Consider the following 18618-nt stretch of genomic DNA (forward strand, 5'->3'; position numbering starts at 1 on the left):
TTTACTAGCGTTAAACCGATTTGCGGATGTTTTTTTTACCTCTATGTATAGAGATATGGAGAGAACTTTGTTCTAAATTCTTGAAATTTGAATCATTAATATCTTGTAGATATTTTATAATCTTTTAATATGTAATAAGCATCAAATTAGAAATATATTTTTCAAAGTAAGATTTTCAAGATCTTATTTGTAATATTGTTTGTTATACTATTATTATATATACTCCTCTATCATACAGCTTTGACTTAAAGAAATTCTAATATATAGAATTATGTTCTTTGACCTAACACCATTATCAGAAGGTGAGAGATATAGGGATCTAGCTTTCTGAGATCCCCAAAAAAATTAATCATAAAAAATATAATTTTTCTTTTTTTGTGAAGCACAATAAAAGATTTGTTTTATTCAATATCTCAGGAATAAAAAGGACAATATTATATTTTTCCTATATTCTTTTGATATTTTAATTATAAAAACAAAGTTGAAAGCTCTTGGTTAGAATCTGATTTTCGAAAGCACCTAGGGAAAAAAGGGCAAAGTGAATTATTCTTGTAATATACATAATAACTCATATACTCAGAACAAAACGAGTAAATCTTATTCGAAGCGATGTTAAAAAAGCAATGATGAATCAAGGGTTGAAGGCGTTGAAGGCTTTGGCAAAAATTCGGAGTCTTTTAATTTGAAAAGAATGAATTCTCTGGCGAACACCGGAAGAGCTGCGACCGATGTTAAATTAACTCGGTTACGTTGTGATTTTCGGTTTTAACTGTATTTTAGAGTTAATTTTAATTGTATAGATATAATTTCAGAAGGCTTATTTCAACTTTTTTTTGTCCTAAAATTTATATGAACGATTGTGGAAACTGCTTTCTCGTGGAGTTCGAGCAGTCAAAAACGAGTCAAATAACTCTTTTTAATCCTTTAAGGACGAAACACCGGTGTCCCAAAAATAAATTTTTTTGACTATAGAAAGTTAATTTGTCTTCTAAATAATCCGAATTTTTTTTTTATTTTTGGGACACCGCTCTTCCATTCGTCCCTAAAGCGTTAAGGGTGAAAATAACTCGTTTTAAGAGTTAAAATAACTCGTTTTAAAAATTATTTTTTTTTATAGTTAAAATAACATTTTCAAATCCCAAAATGGATAGATTTTGCAATTTTTTATATATTTTTTTATTTTATCATTTAATTTTTTTCTTGATCTCAACTTCACCATGTTCTGAAATAACACATATGATGCACTACACGGACTGCACGTGTCTTTATGAAACACTGTTAGAATATTTCTAATTCATGTTCCATTTTATGAACTTTGTCACAAGAAAATCATCTTGACTGAAGTATATATTTAAAATGAACATTTAAGCATATACTCCAGTCGAGATGAAGTTTTACACCAAAGAGGAGTAATAAGTACATCGATATTCATCGATTTAATTTAACTAAAATTTACAACGAAAAAAAAATATACATCGATAATCTTCGAGTTAATTCAACTCGGCGGTAGAGTTGTTTCAATTCTTACAGGCTTATTCTTAGTAAAAGTTAAAAAATGTTTTCTCAGCAGGTGAGTACATTCCGAGGTAGAATTACAGATTGAAAAAAAAACGAACTTTGAGTTTTTGTAAAATTTTAAATTTGTAAAAGAAAAAAAAAATAACCGAGGACTTGGAAAGCAGGCACAGCAAGTAGCATGTCTGGTGGTGATAGTCCGACAAAATTACTATTGTAAAGGGTGTGAGGACGTATTCAGTTCACAGTATACGATCAACTGACTGTCTATTCAGAGCGCATCATTGGAAGGCCCATTAGCTCTCTCGAAAGGTATGTTCACTAATAGGCTTCGTTAGAGGCTAATAGGCTTTCCCTCCCACTCAGAGGGCTCTCCCTAAGGGACAAGGCACATTATGTACTTAATCAGTTTTTTGAGATTTATAATAACGGCAGGGCCTTTATCCGCGGAACGCGCGTAACCAATTATTCTAACAAATTGAATTGATGTTTTTAATAAAAAAAAAGAACGGTAGGTGAATATAGTTACAATCCGGGTACTCCAACCTTTTAATCTTGTAATTATCGAAATAAAAATTTCCTTTGATCAATTGTATTCTTTAAAAAAAAAACTTTTGCTTTTTAAAAAAGTTAAAAAAAAATCAATTATTTGATATTCGGTAAAATTTATTTCAAGTTTTGCCTTTAATCTTTATCTATCCTATTTAGTAAAAATTTATTAATTTTGAAAAAGATCGTGCCTACAGATATTATAAATTGCAGTAAGTTGGTTTAAATCTTGGTTTAAAAACTTTGGAAAAATATTTTTGTAATGATAAACTATTTGAAAATGTGTTTTTTCAACTAAACTCTTTAATTAATTTTCGATCTCAAAAGCTAAAAAAAACGCCATTTCTTCTTAGATTATTTCAGTTTAAAATGATAACTATATTTTTACCTGAATTAAGTTTAATTTAATTTTGTTAATATTGAAAAAAAAGTTTTTTTTTGGATTAAGCATAGGATTAATTCAAATCCGACGACTCAAACTTCGGATAACTCATTTTTCTATGTTTTTAATAGATTTTGGCCATAGCTCTCATACCTCTTTTCTGGAAATTTGAACCATTATATTAGCTTTTAAAATATGATATTGCAATCAGGCCAAATTCATTTGAAAAACATTAACCCATTCCTTACCATGGTATTATAGATCATACGCAAATTCAGTGATTTTAGATGATTTATTCATGAGCAACAGATATTTGAATTGCTATCGGGAAAGAATTTTTACTTACTTTAGTCCTTCAATTACTGGGAAAAAATAGCCCGACAGAGATGGAAATACATTTTGTTTGTCTTTTGTCTCTTGGCGGAAAGTCATGCAAAATTTTTGGTCAAAATGGCGGACGGAAAATTCGACATCCCGTCGAATTTGTTAAAATTGGCCCTCATGCTCTTTCCTGAATTCAATTCTGGTTGCCAATTTGTTTTCTCGGATAGTTACTCCTATCAATAAAGTTTGTTGTGAATTAATGTACAGAATTTAAATTCAGTGACCGTTAAGACGCGGGTATGTGGGCGGCTCCCCACGCCCCCATGAGAGATAGAAATTTTTTCCATTCAAAAAAAATCATCTATTAATCAGTAAGGAAATAATTCCAAAATATGAACATTCTATCTCAAGTATTTCTAGTACATTGACTGAAGGGGTTAAAAAAAAATGAATATTTCGAAGCTTAAGTTGTCCGAAGGTAGAGCCGAAGGTAGAGACGTCCGAAGGCTAATGAGTGAAATTTCCTACATTAGAATACTCAAACTCGTACGTACGAAGCTCTCGAATATGCGTTTGGGTATAAATAACCTGAATTGTTAATACAAGACTAATATGGGTTTCAAACTGGAGGTTTAATCCAGTTCTCGAAGGTTCCAAAAATCTTACCTAACGAAAAATCAGACAAATTAAGCTATATAAGTACTTGGATCTGAATGCCCTAGACTAGACCCACTTACGACTTAAACCCAGAGATGGCTTAACGCAATTATAATCAAAATAATGGCCGGATTACATTTCCGTCATTTTCTGACTAATCTGTCTCTCGACTTAAACCAAAAAAACATCTTAGTTAATGGGAAAGAAGTGGGAATTCAGTCAACTAATAATCTCGGCTTAAATCGTAAGTGCGTTTAGGGCAGAAGCCTGTATAAAGCGATCTTCAGGCTAAAGGTCCTAATGGTTAAATCCACTTTCCGAAAGTTTCAAAGTCCTAAATATCAACCAATTTCATTGATTTTTTTCCTACTAGTAGATCGTTTGCTTTTAATGACCTAATTCTAAGTCAAAATTATAAATACTATAAAATCTTGACTGACAATAAAGCGGTCTTCAGACTAGAGGTTTAGCCCAGTTCCCAAAGGTTTCAAAATCTTGAATAGCGAGGAATTTTATTGTTTTTTTTAAGAATCTATAGGTCCATTATCTTTAATAATCCAATCCTAAATTACATTTTTCCAAAAAATCGTGATTGATAAGAAACTAGAGCAGTTAAGCCATTTGGCTAAGCATTAGGTCTGAAGTCCGTATAAATTAGAGAAGTTAAGCCGTATGCTTAAATCTAAAGTGGTCTTCGGACTAGAGGTTTAGCCCAGTTTCTGAAGGTCCTAAAACCCAATAACAACAAATTTTACTGGTTTTTGAGAATCTTATGGGTAATTTGCTTTCAATGCCTAATCCTAAGTCAAATGTTTCCCAAAACGTTAAGGCCTTGACAGACTTGAGGATTAGCCGAGAGCTGGCTTAGTATAATTATATTTGAAATAGTGGTTAAACCATATTTCTATCATTTTCCACTAAGTCGTCTCTCGGCTTAAGTCGAAAGTGTGTCAAGATCTTTAGGTCTGAAGCCCGTATAAGGTCTGAAACCAAGGCAATAAGGAATTATATGACGCATTCCACTATTCTAGAAGTGTTTTTTTCTGCCTAGCCTAAACCCCTTAATTTTCATGAGAATGTTAATTGAAAGTCGCAGTTTTGAAATGTATAGAAGAAGACTTTGCCCTATGCATTGTGAACCTCCTAATCCCAAGGCTGAAGCATTACGTAAAATTTTCAGGAATTCCCCATGATTTTCCAATAAAAAAAAAAATACAAATCCAGTTTAAAACCTTATCAGCGAAATCGAAGGATTAACTTGGGTTTCTGAAGTCGCAGAAAAAGATCATCGGACAAAGTATCTCAAAGAAATGATGACGAATAAAGTGGGCGGAAGGAAGTTATTAAAACTTCCAGATAATTTTCACCGTCATCCATGCATTCAACAGGTAATAGTGACCTCAGAGTGATAGCGAAAGAGCTAAGATTACAAATTGCTTGATAATTTTTTTTATCTCAATGGGAATTGTGAGCAAATTCGAAGGTTCAATGAATTTTCTTGGAAGTCACATCAGAGATCTTTTGACCACCTTCACTGGAAGGCCATTTGGACTTTCCGGAAGGGAGTTACGTAAAACATAAGTGATTTTTTTTGATAATTTATTGATAGAATGTACAATAACAGCGACTTACCTGGTTTTTGAAGGTCTTTATCTCTCAACCGTCCGGTGACTCTTCATGTGAATGTACAGAGCAACATCTGTCTTGAAGTCCTTCTCACAGATTCGACATTTGAAACTGCGTTCGTTGGAGTGACTCTGACGATGTCTCCTGCATTCGGCCAAGGTCAGGAATTTTTTGGGGCAGATATCGCAATTATACGGAAAGTCTCCAGTATGATCCCTTCTTTCGTGCCTTCGAAAAAAGAATAAAATCCGTTTGAAAACAATCCGGGAATAAAGGAATTACCTCACCTCTTGTAAACATGATGGTACAGAAACTCCTGACCACAGTGACAGACGTAGAGAGGTTTTTTCGTGTGGATCTTAGCCACATGGTACCTTCTCGTGTGCGGAGAGACAAACTTAAGATTACATTGAGGGCAGTCATAGCTTTTGGCCACTTTAGGGCCATGCACTCTCTTTTGGTGCCTCTTCAGAGCTGCAGCTGAACTTTGAGCCTTGCCACAATCAGGGCAGATTTGTGGATTCTCAGTGTGAGTATTCATATGGACAGAATAGGAAGTTCCCTTGATCACCTTTCCACATTCTGTGCAAAGCCATTCCCGGTGAACTGTCTTGAGATGTTTTTCGAGATTAATTGGACCTTTGAAAACTTTCTGGCATTTTTCGCATGAGAAAATCCTCCTGGTCACCATGCAGTCTTCCGGGAGCACTTCATCCGGTTTGATAGACAACTCTGGTGGCTGATAATTTGAAATATTGTGAAATATCTTCATGTGCTTCTTCAGTATCCGGATATCCTTGTAAGTCTTCCCACATTGCTTGCATCTCGGTACAAAATCATGAATAGCCCGATGTCTCAGAAGTTCTCCTTCTGAGTAAAACTTCTTAGGACATTTTGGGCATTCCACGTCCTGTTCTCTCTCATGCACCTTGCGAATGTGCTCCCGATGAGTGTTGTTGTATTGAAAAGACTCCTCACAGAACAAACACTGATAGATCTTTCGGTTAAAGTGCACCAGATTTACATGACGTTTCCGGGCGTTGAAATTCCTGAAGATATCTTCGCATACTGGACATTTGTATTGATTCCCATGTTTGTGCCGAAATAAATGGGATTTCAGACCACTTTTACTCGAGAGGATCTTCCCACATTCACCACAAATGAATTCTTTTTGTGCTCCTGAAAAGTTTTTGTCATACTCACTTTCAGGCATTTCTCCAGCTTCGTCTTTAACTTCCGTTAAAATTGAGGTAAGTTTCTGATTGATAAGCTCAAGATTTTCAAGGCACTTTTGCTTAAAATTGTAAGCTGACACAAGATTCTTAGCACAATCCTCACAAATCCCTCCAGAAACCTCCAAATTAACATTTTTACTATCTCCTACTAAATATTTAAATAAATCCCCATAGGTATTGTTTCCCATAATTGCAGAACCCACCTCTACGAGCTCACTTTCTAAATTCAGGCAAAATTGGCAGAATTTTCCGATATTTTGCAAAATATTCTCAGGAGAAGTCACTGCAATAGCAAGAGTGAGGTTATGTAAAACAAAACATTTCACAAAACAATAGAAAATATCAAGTTACCTTTGAATTTAGTTGTTGAATTTCGGGATCTGAGCTTCCTGGACATTTCTAGTGAATTTTGTCAGAGGAATACTTTTTAAACGTGCAAAAACGGGAAGATTTTCCAGAAAGCTCCCAAATTTTCCTCGACGGCTTCAAAGTGCGCCAAAAAACTAGGGTGTTTTTTGTTAGTTCCCGTACTCACCACTTGGAGTCGCACGCAATGCGAAGGCAAGACTGGTGATTTTTTCGTGGGGTTTTCCTGCAAAAATTGGAGATTCGGCAAGAAACTTGCTGGATTTATTGAATTCCAAGGATACCTGAACAAGTGAGTTTGATTTTTAGCGATTAGATATTTTGGAATTAGAGTGTGATAGTGAGTTTTTGGGGGATGATAATGAACCTAACCTAACTTTTTACATTACTTTTTGCATCCCCCCAACACACACATACACAGACTCAGTGGGAAAATTTCAATCAATATTTCCCCATTGCGGGAAAGATTTTTCCACATTCGCACTTTTGTGTTGCTCGTGACAAGACCATGTGGATGCAGATGGTCAGAAAAGTAGAAAAAAGTCAGTGAAATTGCACAAATCTTCTGGAGATTTTCCGTCTGGTGATTAGATTATGTAAGTGTGTGTGTTTTTGGAGGGAAATTTTGGAGGATTTTGGTAGGAAAATTGCCGGTAAAATAGAAATTCACAAAAAGTGCGCATTTTCTGCAGAATAATCCCTTTATTGCCTGAATTTCGACATGTGCGTGGATAGTGTATGAAAAATCTAGTTGAGTGGATGGGAAAAGTGCAAAAGTGGCTCTAGATGGGATTAGGGCAGAAGTGGGTGTGAGATGTGGAGAGGAAAAGTAAGTGGGTGGCTTGACTTGTTCTGGAATGCTAATTGCGTTTATACTTCATTGTCCATGAAAAAGGATGTCTGAGGGCTTTTAATCGTATCGGGAAGGCAAGAGAGGCTAAAAAAAGGGGAGATTCCTCAGAAGTTCCTCATACTAAAAGCTCATTCAATGTATAACACTCTGTATCCTTGTCAAAGACACTCAAATCTGACAAGGACAAAAACTCCAGGGGCTGATCACTTTGCATGAGAAGTCTTTCGTGCATAAAAGTTCCTCACACGAAAGACCCTGAAAGTCTCCCAAAAAAAAAAAAATCAAATGCAAGAATGTAGCACGTGTTATTGCTCCAAACAATTTCTCATTATTCCTGAGAATTAGACCAGAATTATTGCTGACAGGCCAGTCCGCCGGATGCATAAACCCAAATATCCATCCATTTCGCGAGATAAAAAATCTCCGATATTCGATATTGCAACAATTTCCGGGAAGCACAAATTGTGCCCCAATTGGCTTAGTAGTGTAGTATTTCCCCTAAAATTTAGTATACACTGAAGCAATTTTACATCCCATCCGGAGACAATTTGATAACTTTTTTTTTGTGCAACAGTTCAATCGTGATAATTCTTCAATTTTGAAAGCCACAAAAACTCCTTGCCAATAGCTGACTGAAAGGTCAAAGGGGAATTTAGGCTGTGAAAATACTTCCTTCTCCCATTATACATAAATCTATGTGAGTTGAGTGACTTTTTATGGAGCTCTCGGAAAATTTTCAGTTGGAATTTACCATAAATGTGTTCACATATTCATTTATGCGTTGGTCTAAGGTCATTTTGGATAGATTTGTTACTCCAAAAATTTAGAATTTAGACTGAATCCTCAAGAACATTCACACTGAAGATAGATATAATAAATCCGCTGCTTAAAATGACCCACTTTGGTTAGAGTCCTTGTATATTGCGCGGCTTTTACTTGGACGAAAAGCACAGGAAGTTCTTAAAAGGCTACATTTCACATAAGATTTTATAGGTACAAATATTTCTATAATGACTACAAAGAAAAGCGTTGTATTTTTCCAATTAAATTTAGTAAAGAAAGAGACTTTACTCTATAAAATTGATTTTCTTTTCATGTAAATTGCATTGCCCCGTCGTTAATTTCACTCTGCAAATTCAAGTTCTTCATCACAAAATATAGTTTACAGGGAGTTCCGGGTTAAGTGAAAACGGATTGAACGAATTTGATATGAATTGCCTACTATTGGGAGCTTATTTAGAAAATAATTTTTGAATTCCCCTAAATGTATGCAAATATTTTTCACGGAGGGGGTCCGTGGTGCAATTGGTAAGAGCGTTCGGCTCTTGGGCGATGTGATCTCCGGCTCGACTGTCACAGTTGTGAGTTCGAGTCCCGCCCGGTGGAAACGACTGAAGCGTCTGAATGGACATATTTCTCATACACAATGTAATCTGTATAAAAATTTGTAAACTGAAAATGTACAAAATGGTAAAAAAGATTTATTCATTTATTTCGATGTACCGGGCTTATATGGCCATTTTGTACATTACTCAGTTTACAAATTTATTATTCAGATTACAATGTTTCGTGAAAAATGTCCATTCAGACGCTTTAATCATTTGCACCGGGCGGAACTCGAACCCACAACTGTGACAGTCGAGCCAGGGGTCACACCGCCCAAAAGCCGACTGCTCTTACAAATTGCACTACGGACTCCCTTAAATGGTAAAAAAAAAGCCCGGTACATCAAAATAAATAAATAAATATTTTTCACGTGGTATTTTTCACGCATACATCAGGGCGTTTTCGTAACTTATTCCAAAGACTTCTCCTGTGGGTATGCAATTTCTCTGTGTCACTGGAGTGAATCCGCGAGCTTTTTTTAGGGCCCGAAATTTCTTTGAAAGCGGAACTCCCTGTAATGTTTACCACTGCAAAAAAATCTTTTGTTATTGGTTGCATTAAGAATTTATTTAGTATATTTACAAATTCACATCAGTCTAACTAAAATAAAAAATTTCAACTGATATTACATAAATCCACATAACATTAAAAAGGGATAGCAAAGCGTTCCTGGCTTTGCGAAGTGCCGTTGCGAAGTTCGTGATTTATGCCCTAGACACACTTAAGACTTAAGCCGAAAGACGGCTTAGTGGAAAATGATGGAAATGTAGTTTGACCATTATTTCTACTATAATTACGCTAAGCCGTCTCTCGGCTAATCCTCAAGTCTGTCGAAGCCCTTAGATGCTATTACCTCAAAAGTAATCTCGCATCATTTACTATTTAGCGATTCGCAACCGATTTCAACTGATTCATAAATTACTCAAAAGATACCCCAAAATAGTTTTAAGAGTAAATAGAATTGATTTTTGGACAAAAATTTGTTATCGGTTCAAAACCAGTTCATTACAGTACATTAACACTCAAATTATTAGCCTAATAATTGATCATAGGTGTAATATAATTGAATGTCGCATAAAATTAGTCGGTTCGCAAAAATGGGCGTGGTCTATTTCTTTCATATTCTATCGTGTGTGAGACAAATTACAGATGTGAACTGCCATTGTTCCAGAACAATTTAATATAAAAAAGTAGAGTATTTATTATTTCTGAACGCGATATATGTGATCAAATTAGCAATAATGTTACAAATAGGTCTAATCAGAAGATTTAACAGTTTTTACGCTCTTTTTCGCTATATTCAAAAACAGAAAATAACAATAGATGTCTTTGAAAATTTGAAAAGAATAAATAAAAAATTATAATATTAACAAATTTTTCTTGAAAAAGAGAAAAATATAAAATATAAATACTGAAAATTATATTACATGCGTATTTTAAGAAATTCATAAAGTTTGATAAGTGACATTGCGCCGTTTAAATATGTGTTAATTTTGAAAAGTTTTTAAACCGGTCAATTTGATCGAGTCTTGGTAGGCTTATTGTTAATTTCTCAATCTTAATTTTTTTTTTACCGCTCGAACTCCACAGAGAGAGGAGTAGGTAAATATAATCACTCGATTTTGAGTTACATATACATTATATTTCGATTCCTTAATCCCTAAGCTAGGGGGTCATATTTTGGCAGAATTTTGGAAATCTGTCCGGCCAGACCAGACGATTAGAGATAGAGACTTAGGACTTTCAGGGGCATCCCCCTCCATTAGTTGACCCTGGGACTTCCCCTCCAAAACCATGCTTTTTAAGATTGTTCGAAAACGCGTCGTGCAATTTTTTTTTTCAATTTGAATTATGTTACAGAAATTGTCATAGCGGATATTTCATGCTTATAGGAAAATACCTTTGAATCATTCCTTAACCCCCTTAACCCAAGGGGATGGCAGCCTTAACCCTTTAAGGACGAGAGGGTCAAAAATCGGGGGTCAGAAAAAATCACTTTTTCTCATTTTTTAGAGCAATAAGGGGAAAGTACTCCCCCTTTAGTACTGCCCCCGTTCATGCCTTCGAATAATGTGAATTTTCTTTTATTTTTCCTAAGAGACTTACACATTTCTATTAAATATTAGTTAGCTTATCATCATTTATTAATAATTACGTGATAATCATGTGTTAGTCTCTTTAAAAATTGTATAGTCTTAATATAGAATCTATGGATTTGTAAGACACTAAGTGTAACAATAAATTGAATTGAATTGAATTGAAAAAATTAAAAGAAATTCACATTATTCGAAGGCATGAGCGTTCGAAGGGAGAGTACTTTCCCCTACATAACTTTAGATGACCGTAGGAAAAATTTCATTTTTGGGTCACCGGTGACCCAATCGTCCTTAAAGAGTTAATAAGGGTTTTTCAATGTAAAAGGGTAAAAGGTTTCCAGAGTGCGTATTTCTCATTTGAATGGTATCATGTTTGAGGTGGTCAGAAAGGTCTTGGAATTCTTGACAAGCCTGAACCGATATTCTAATCGTGGTCGTAGTTGAGCAACTAAAGAGACAGTTTAAATATTGTTCATATTTGTTTACCAAATAAGCTTTTGAAAAAAATTTTAACTGCGTGAACTTGCTCCACCCTCCCCTACTTAATTTACGGTTAATTTTTCCACGTCATGAAAGATGAAAAATACTTAATTTTAACAAAATGTTGAAAGGTTTTCCTAGATTTATTGTTTCAAATATCTCATCTGAGCTCCAACTGAATAGGAATTCTTATACATGCGGTATATAAATAAAATCTTGCGATATGCGATAAAAACTCATAAGAAGCTATATAGCATCATAATTCACGTGTAAATTTTCCTCTAAGCTTTTTAGAATAACACGTTTGAATAATGTTTGATCGAAAAACATTTTAATACTCCTCCTAGAAATAAAAAAATAAAAATTCACCCTTTTTAGGGATTTTTTAAATTAATTAAAAAAACTATTCAAAGATACGTATAAGTGGAAAACAAAAGATGTCAAAGAAATCAAAAAACGACAGTATCAAAAAGCACAAAAAATCTCAAAATATGCGTGGAAAATTAAAATAAAGTAAAATTTAATTTCAATCAGCTTTAGACATTATTAGCATAAAACGTATATAAATAAAAAAAACGCACTGCGTTTTAAGTAACGCAAAAAATCAGTTGATACGACTTCAAGTCAAGTTGATATCTCCTATCTTCGAAAATACCTGAAAAGAATTTAACCACAGATAAAATATCCTTGTGTCAATTTTCTTAAAACTTTAGATTTACTAATTATAAATGCCAAAATAGGGACTCTTAAGCTGAAGAACTAATTAAAACATTTGTGGATTATATTGCTCTGCTTTTGTATGGTTTTTCAGTAATAAAATTATCAGAGATTAAATCAAACTGATCAGTCCCCCTTCCGTGTTGTCACCAGTCAAATCTTCCCACATTCTCATGTCAGTCAATCTCTGACCACAAATCTCCATCGCAAAAATTAAATTAACGATCAGTCTACGTTACGGTTCTGATTGAAGTGGTCGTGTAGTTGTGGAATATTTTGGTGAACAGCAATTCTGGATCTTTTTTCTTTGAACCGAAGAATGTCTGTTGAAAAGGTGTGATTTTTATTAATTTGTTTTAATAGTTAAATTGATTGTGGTTACACAATGTGACTCATAAAATCGATCATTAGAGATTTTTCTTCACGTGGCGAAGTGTGAGAGGAAGTTACATAGCACGTTTTCCTCGTTTTGCAACACCAAACCACACAAGGAAACCTTCAGTGTTCTCATGATGGAAATCTTTTTACTATATTTGACTTATTCTTCAACGTCGTAAAATCTCGAGCGTGTTTTGCTGTATTTTTCTCGTGATTTATTATTCCACATGCAAAGTCTTCAGTATTTCACCTTAAATAGAGCATATCCAGCTCTATGATTTCATTTGACATCCTTTTAAACAATTTTCTTCTTCACATATCCCTCATGGTATTCCCCAAAGGGAAAACTCTCTGGATTTCCATGTATCATACCCAAACCCGAAAAAAAATGACACGTTGAGATGAGGAAGAATGAAATACTAAAAAGAAACGAGGCAACATCAATTTCCATTCAAATTTATTTATTTATTTGTTGTTATTACATTAAAAACGGTTTTACATATATCGCTGCGCAAATACAGAAAAATGTGTTTCATCTCTTTGGGGGATCCATCAAAATTGTTTTGTCTTTTATTGTTTCTTTTTTAAATATACGAACAATTTTCAATTTTCCACACGATGTGGTAATGTTTAAAAGAAGAAAAAAAAAGAACAAACATCTGTACTCTATCTGGATATTTGACCCTTGTCACATTTTTCCTTTTAACCCATTTTCTCATTTCGAATTTAGAAAACTCCAGGGAATATCCCTGACACTTGCAGAGAAAGATTATTTCTGTAAATCCTAATGTTTTTTCCAATATATAAATCCTTCGAGCATACCTACCAGCATACCTAAAAGCTTCTCTTTGCTTGTGTTGGAATTGCATTTTCGTAAATTTGTCGCAAAATGTGGACAAAGCTTCCCGCGACAGAGTAGCACAAATTGCTGTTCATTTGCTTGTTGGTCCAATTTATAGTACCATCGTCAATTTTATAAAGGCATTAACGTTCCATTAAATCTTGTGAATCAACCAAGTAAATTTGATTAGAGTTTTGTATTTTCTATTTAAACTAAAGTGTAGAGGAGAGACGTAGAGGTATGAATGAATTGGATGAATAATTCTTTAGGTTGAATAAGTTTAACGGATTTAAAGATTCATTTAAATAGGGGTGTTCCGAAACGTAGGGGAACACGTGCTACCTTCGGACGACTCAAGCTTCGGACAATTCAATTTTTTTCTATGTTCCTTATGGATTTCACCCATAGCGCTTTTCTGAGAATTTGAGGCATTGGACTAGCTATTAAAATATAATATTATAATGTTCTAAATTTATTTATAAGACATTGAAAACAGTGAATTGTATGAAGCTTAAATCGTCCGAAAGTAGCGAGCTTTCCCCTATGCACTGTTGAGTCTTGGGAAATCTCCCCAAGAGATTCGTTTCTGAAATAAACTCCTTGTTGTTTGCTGTGATCAAATCAAGTGTGTCTCAGGTGCAATAGAAAGTCTGTCAGACTTTCTGTTTCGAAAGAAAATTTGCCAGGCGATCTATTTCGAAATATTGTGAAGTTATAAGAATAAATAAATTTAATTAAAATATTTGAATACAAGATAAAGTCAGATACAAATGCATTATAGGTAATCCTTTAATCTATTTCACGCTTCATTTAATTTTTTTTCGCTGTTTATTATGATTAACTCTCGACGATTTTTTTAATTTAATTAATGTAATTATGCACACAGAGAACATTTAAAGAATTTCATGAATATATTCGTTGAGAAATTGAAGTTTTTCTTTAGTAAATACGTTGTTTCTAATAAAATTATGACATTTTTTCAATCATCAAATCAATAGAATTTTAGAAAAGGATATTTTTCATATCGACCGCTCAGAATAAGAAACGAATAACTCGCAGTAGGCAAATTTCACAGGAGAGCGATTTGAAGCTGAGATTTTACATGCAGAATATAGGATTTTTGAGATTTAAAATCTCTATGACTTTGAAAATAATTGTCTTTCAAGTATATTATTAACAGGGAAGGTAGAGGATATAAAGAAGTATCCAAAAAGCGAATAAAACGATTTTTGAGAAAAATCGAGTTGTTCGACTTATATTCTGATAAGTCGATATCATTTGCTTGGGATTGCAAAAAAAGTAAAAACAATGCATTATCAAATCATTGAGAAATTACTTACTACAACACTTTTTTTTTATTTTGTATTCTTGAAAAGGAAATTTATTTCCCAAAACACATTTAGGGGAAAGTACTCTCCCTTCGAACGTTTATGCCTTCGAATAATGTGAATTTCTTTTACTTTTTTTAAAGAGACTTACACATGATTATTACGTAATTATCAATAAATTATGATAAGCTATCTAATATTTTAATAGAAATGTGTAAGTCTCTTAGAAAAAATAAAAGAAAATTCACATTATTCGAAGGTATGTATGAACTTGATTCGAAATATTCTTTTCGAAAATATATATCGTAACTTGCCGCTTGCAGCGCCAATTTTGCTTCAGCGGTGAGCATTTAGCAACTCGCGCCCCACTTTTTTCTCGCTCTCTTCTCATCTTCTTCTGGGCACGCCAACATCGTCTTGCAAAAATCTCTTAATATTTTACTTAATCTATTGTCATCAGAAGCAATTTATTAGTGAAAATTAACTAGTGAATTGTGGCACTTCTGGCAAAGTATTAATGTTAAAGAAATAAATCGCCTTTCGACCAGGATACCACAAGTTTATATTACTCATATATTTTATCATCTCACAGGTAATTCCTGACCTGCCCAAAGCGCAGGAAGAAGTCAGCTTTCATATTTATAATCAACTTTTCATTTCATCATTAGGTAACAAAGACCTTCACATTCTCAAGGAATTTCACACCTAACATTACATACTTTCTCCTGATCACTTATAGGTAAATCCCACAATATATTTTCGTTTAAATGGGCATCAAAGGCAACATTTGCCTATCTTTTGGCGCATAAAACTTTCCTCTTCGAAAGTTCCGTTTGTTTGTAAGATTACGTAACAAACTTTTATTTTTTAATTTTTTAAGAGATGTTTCTCTCGTAAATTGTCCTTGAAAATACGTACTTTATAATTTCAATATCTTATTTCGATTTAAAGATATGCATATCGGTATAGGAGGAAGTGGGGCACCTTTGAAATTGGGATTTTTCAAGTATTTTTAAATAAAATTGAGCCTTATCGTGGTATAATTTAGCTGCACAACCAGATTGAGAAACTAAATGACATTATGATATGGCTCAGTTCCACTTAAACATAGGAGAAAAATCCCAATTTCAAAGGTGCCCCACTTCCCCCTACCTCGTTCGAGACGTTCGAAATAAAATATAAAGTCTGCCAAATTGTCTCTTTTAGAGCCCATGTCGACAAATTATAACACAGGATGTGAAGAAAACTTATCTCAGGAACGGAGTAGGGGGAAGTGGGGCACCTTTGAAATTGGCATTTTTTTCTCCCATTTTTGAATGGAACTGAGCCTTATCATAATTTAGCTGTTATTTAGCTTCACGATTGATTTGTAAAGTTAAATTATATCATGGTAAGGTCTAGTTTTATTTAAAAGTATTAGAAAATAGCCCTATTTCAAAGGTGCCTCATTTCTAATATGGAGGATTTCCCCCTGCATTTAGAAATACCCCGTATAGAAGACGCCTTATTGTAATTTACAGAGTTGACGGAGCTGACCAGAGGTCAATTTGGTACTTTTTTTGATTTTCCAATTGTTCTGACGAATAATAATGGAAGAAAAAGGAAGTATGACTGTGTTATCACACTTGCACATTAAAATTTTAATATGATTCACATTAATTGTCGCTGGTGAGAGTCTAAATGTGTAATTTATGTGTTTGAATCATTTTATATTCAAAATTTGATCTATTTGTTAATAAAAAGGTAGACTTGGCCCGCAACATTTGATATAAATTGATTTATAGCATTAATGCGAAAAATTAATGCGATTTTCTCTTTAATTTTTTAATGTGAAAAATATTTATGCTTCATGTAAATTTAAACTTATTTTTGCAGGCCAAGTCCACTTCTTTATCAATAAATAGAAAAACTCCAAATATTAAGTGACTCAAAGACACAAATAACATATTTGGACGCTCATAAACAACAATTAATGTGAATCACATTAAAATTTTAATGTGCAAGTGTGATAACGCCGTGAGGAAAAGTCGTTTATGATTTATGCGTCCTCAAAGTGAGTGTTTCGATTTTATCACATTGATTGTTAAAAATTAAGCAAAAATCTCTCAATGAATTTAAAGCTTGCAGGAGAACAAATCATAGGGAAAATGTAATTCTTTCTAAGTTCTCACCCATTTCTTTTCACTAAATTTCTGTCTTCAACAATGCAAAGAATTAAATAAAGTTTTGCCCCATATATCTCCCGAAATTATTATTCAGTTTAATTATCACACTCTTCAGTTTGAATTCACTTATATAGTTAATATTTTAAACAAAGCGAAAATCAATTTGTATTATCTACTAATTAATTAATAGGTGTGATAGCAATATAAAATTAACTCTATGTACCTTGATGTTTACTATACTACTAAGGACAGAAATCACTAAGAAATCCTTCAATATACTTTATTTTATATAGTCTAATGAATTTTCGAGCATTTATTTAAATTTAACATTAATTATTAACTTTGGCAAATGCAAACTTAGCTTTCTTTGCAGAGCATCAATTGGTAAAATTTATTTTTCATTAATCTCATACTTCATGCGAACAACAGTTTTTGGCTCATACGACTTTATTGGTGTACGTTGAATGGTTTAATTCCACTTCTGATAGAGCCCGAAGGTTGCCTTCGGGCGGTGATGGGGGGATTATCACTGATGATCCCTCTACCCATTTTTTTGGAAGACCTCGGCAAAAGAGAATTAGTTTTCCTCGCCAGGTCCTCATTCCAAACCACACTATTCAATATGATTTAGGAAGCAGAGAGGGAGAGAGAGAGACTGAACATAGTCTTGAACTTGAGACACTGCGGATTTACTAATTTGTGAAGGGGAAACCAAAATCATTCTCACAGATTGTGAGAGTGGAAGGTGGTGGAAAGAGGAATGTAGATGAATAACAAACATTAAAGAGTGTCGTGTCGTGCCATTGAACTACATTCTCAGTGGCAATATTGTATATAAAAATGCTTACATGCATTGGGAAATAATGTTGGGTTTGTGTGTGAGAAAGCAGCTGATTTGACTGCGTGTTTTTGTGTAAACAAAAATTGCTAGCAATGTGTCAGGTTTTTCAGGCACATCAGCTCAGTATTATTTATAATTTCAACCAAGGAAAATCTCTCCTCTAGAGACAGATAATTTTATCGTACTTTCGTGCTACAATTTCATTGGAACTTTTTTGTGAGATTTTTTGCACGCAATTTACAATGAGAAAATTAGGATTGTACGTCCTGAATTGGTGAGGAATGTTCTTCGTATCTGCCCTTTCTGTGATTTTTCTCTAACATCTCTCTCTCTATCGCTCTCTATTGCAAATACTAATGTGTCAGTGTCAACAGTGATGCAAATGAGTTTCATAAGTTAGTGAATTTAGTGAATTCTTTGAGTGCTAGATTTTTACAAAATCATATAATTCATGTGAGCAACACAAATTGAATTAAACGTATTGCTTTGGATTTTTATTCATTCCTTGTAAACAAGACGCATAACCTCACAACCATGTGTGGTAGGGGCTTGACTAGCCCCTAGTAATTTTTTGGAAGACCCTGGCAAAAGAGAATTAATTTTCCTCGCCGGGTCCCCTATATTTTGCTAAAATAATTATTTTTGTACGATGCGTACACGCATTTAATGCCAAAATAATACAACATTGAAAATCTCTGCGGATGATTTAATGAGATTATTGATTGTTAGAGAGAGGTAAATACAATATTGCACAATGGAAGTTATACGGTTAATTAATAAATGATAAGTATGAATTAAGCAAATATTCTGGTTGATGTCATCAACAATCAGAAGTTTGTGGAAGTGAGTTGATTTAATTTAAACGTATTATTGTGGCAT

The 18618-nt window shown here is 33.7% G+C and overlaps 2 protein-coding genes across 9 annotated transcripts in view; one reads left to right on the plus strand and one right to left on the minus strand.

Moving 5' to 3' along the window:
• Positions 1–5075: 5075 nt before the first annotated feature.
• On the minus strand, positions 5076–6807 carry LOC129801517 (zinc finger protein 85-like). 2 transcript variants are annotated; one of them, XM_055846680.1, is made up of 4 exons: positions 6640–6807; positions 6257–6571; positions 5341–6121; positions 5076–5281 (listed from the first exon to the last, which is right to left on the minus strand). In XM_055846680.1, the coding sequence occupies exons 1-4, from the start codon at positions 6683–6685 to the stop codon at positions 5077–5079; spliced, it is 1347 nt and encodes a 448-aa protein (XP_055702655.1). In that variant the 5' UTR covers positions 6686–6807; the 3' UTR covers position 5076. The 2 variants fall into 2 exon arrangements, with proteins under 2 accessions (XP_055702655.1, XP_055702654.1); XM_055846679.1 differs by having other exon boundaries at positions 5341–6571.
• LOC129801485 (mannosylglucosyl-3-phosphoglycerate phosphatase) overlaps positions 6807–18618 on the plus strand; it is a 41873-nt gene continuing 30061 nt past the window's right edge. The window contains exon 1 of one of the 7 annotated variants that reach the window (XM_055846588.1): positions 6807–6946. Coding sequence is in view for 2 of the 7 variants with exons in the window: in XM_055846587.1 (XP_055702562.1) it covers positions 17982–18013 (32 nt within the window). In the remaining 5 variants the exon portion in view is untranslated. Of the gene's footprint in view, positions 6947–7108; positions 7251–12418; positions 12521–17865; positions 18014–18073; positions 18193–18618 lie in introns of those variants that run through there. The other 6 variants (XM_055846589.1, XM_055846591.1, XM_055846590.1 and 3 more) reach the window with 6 other exon arrangements.

The sequence above is a fragment of the Phlebotomus papatasi genome, chromosome 2 (genome assembly GCF_024763615.1).
Source record: "Phlebotomus papatasi isolate M1 chromosome 2, Ppap_2.1, whole genome shotgun sequence".
Classification (NCBI taxonomy): domain Eukaryota; kingdom Metazoa; phylum Arthropoda; class Insecta; order Diptera; family Psychodidae; genus Phlebotomus; species Phlebotomus papatasi.

Excerpts from the sequence above, each read along its gene's own strand:
- LOC129801517 (XM_055846679.1), bottom strand. The coding sequence starts at position 6,685 with ATGTCCAGGAAGCTCAGATCCCGAAATTCAACAACTAAATTCAAAG. Across the intron at positions 6,572-6,639 it reads TTCAACAACTAAATTCAAAG|TGACTTCTCCTGAGAATATT; the intron begins GTAACTTGATAT and ends TTGCTATTGCAG. Across the intron at positions 5,282-5,340 it reads TACCATCATGTTTACAAGAG|GCACGAAAGAAGGGATCATA; the intron begins GTGAGGTAATTC and ends CTTTTTTCGAAG.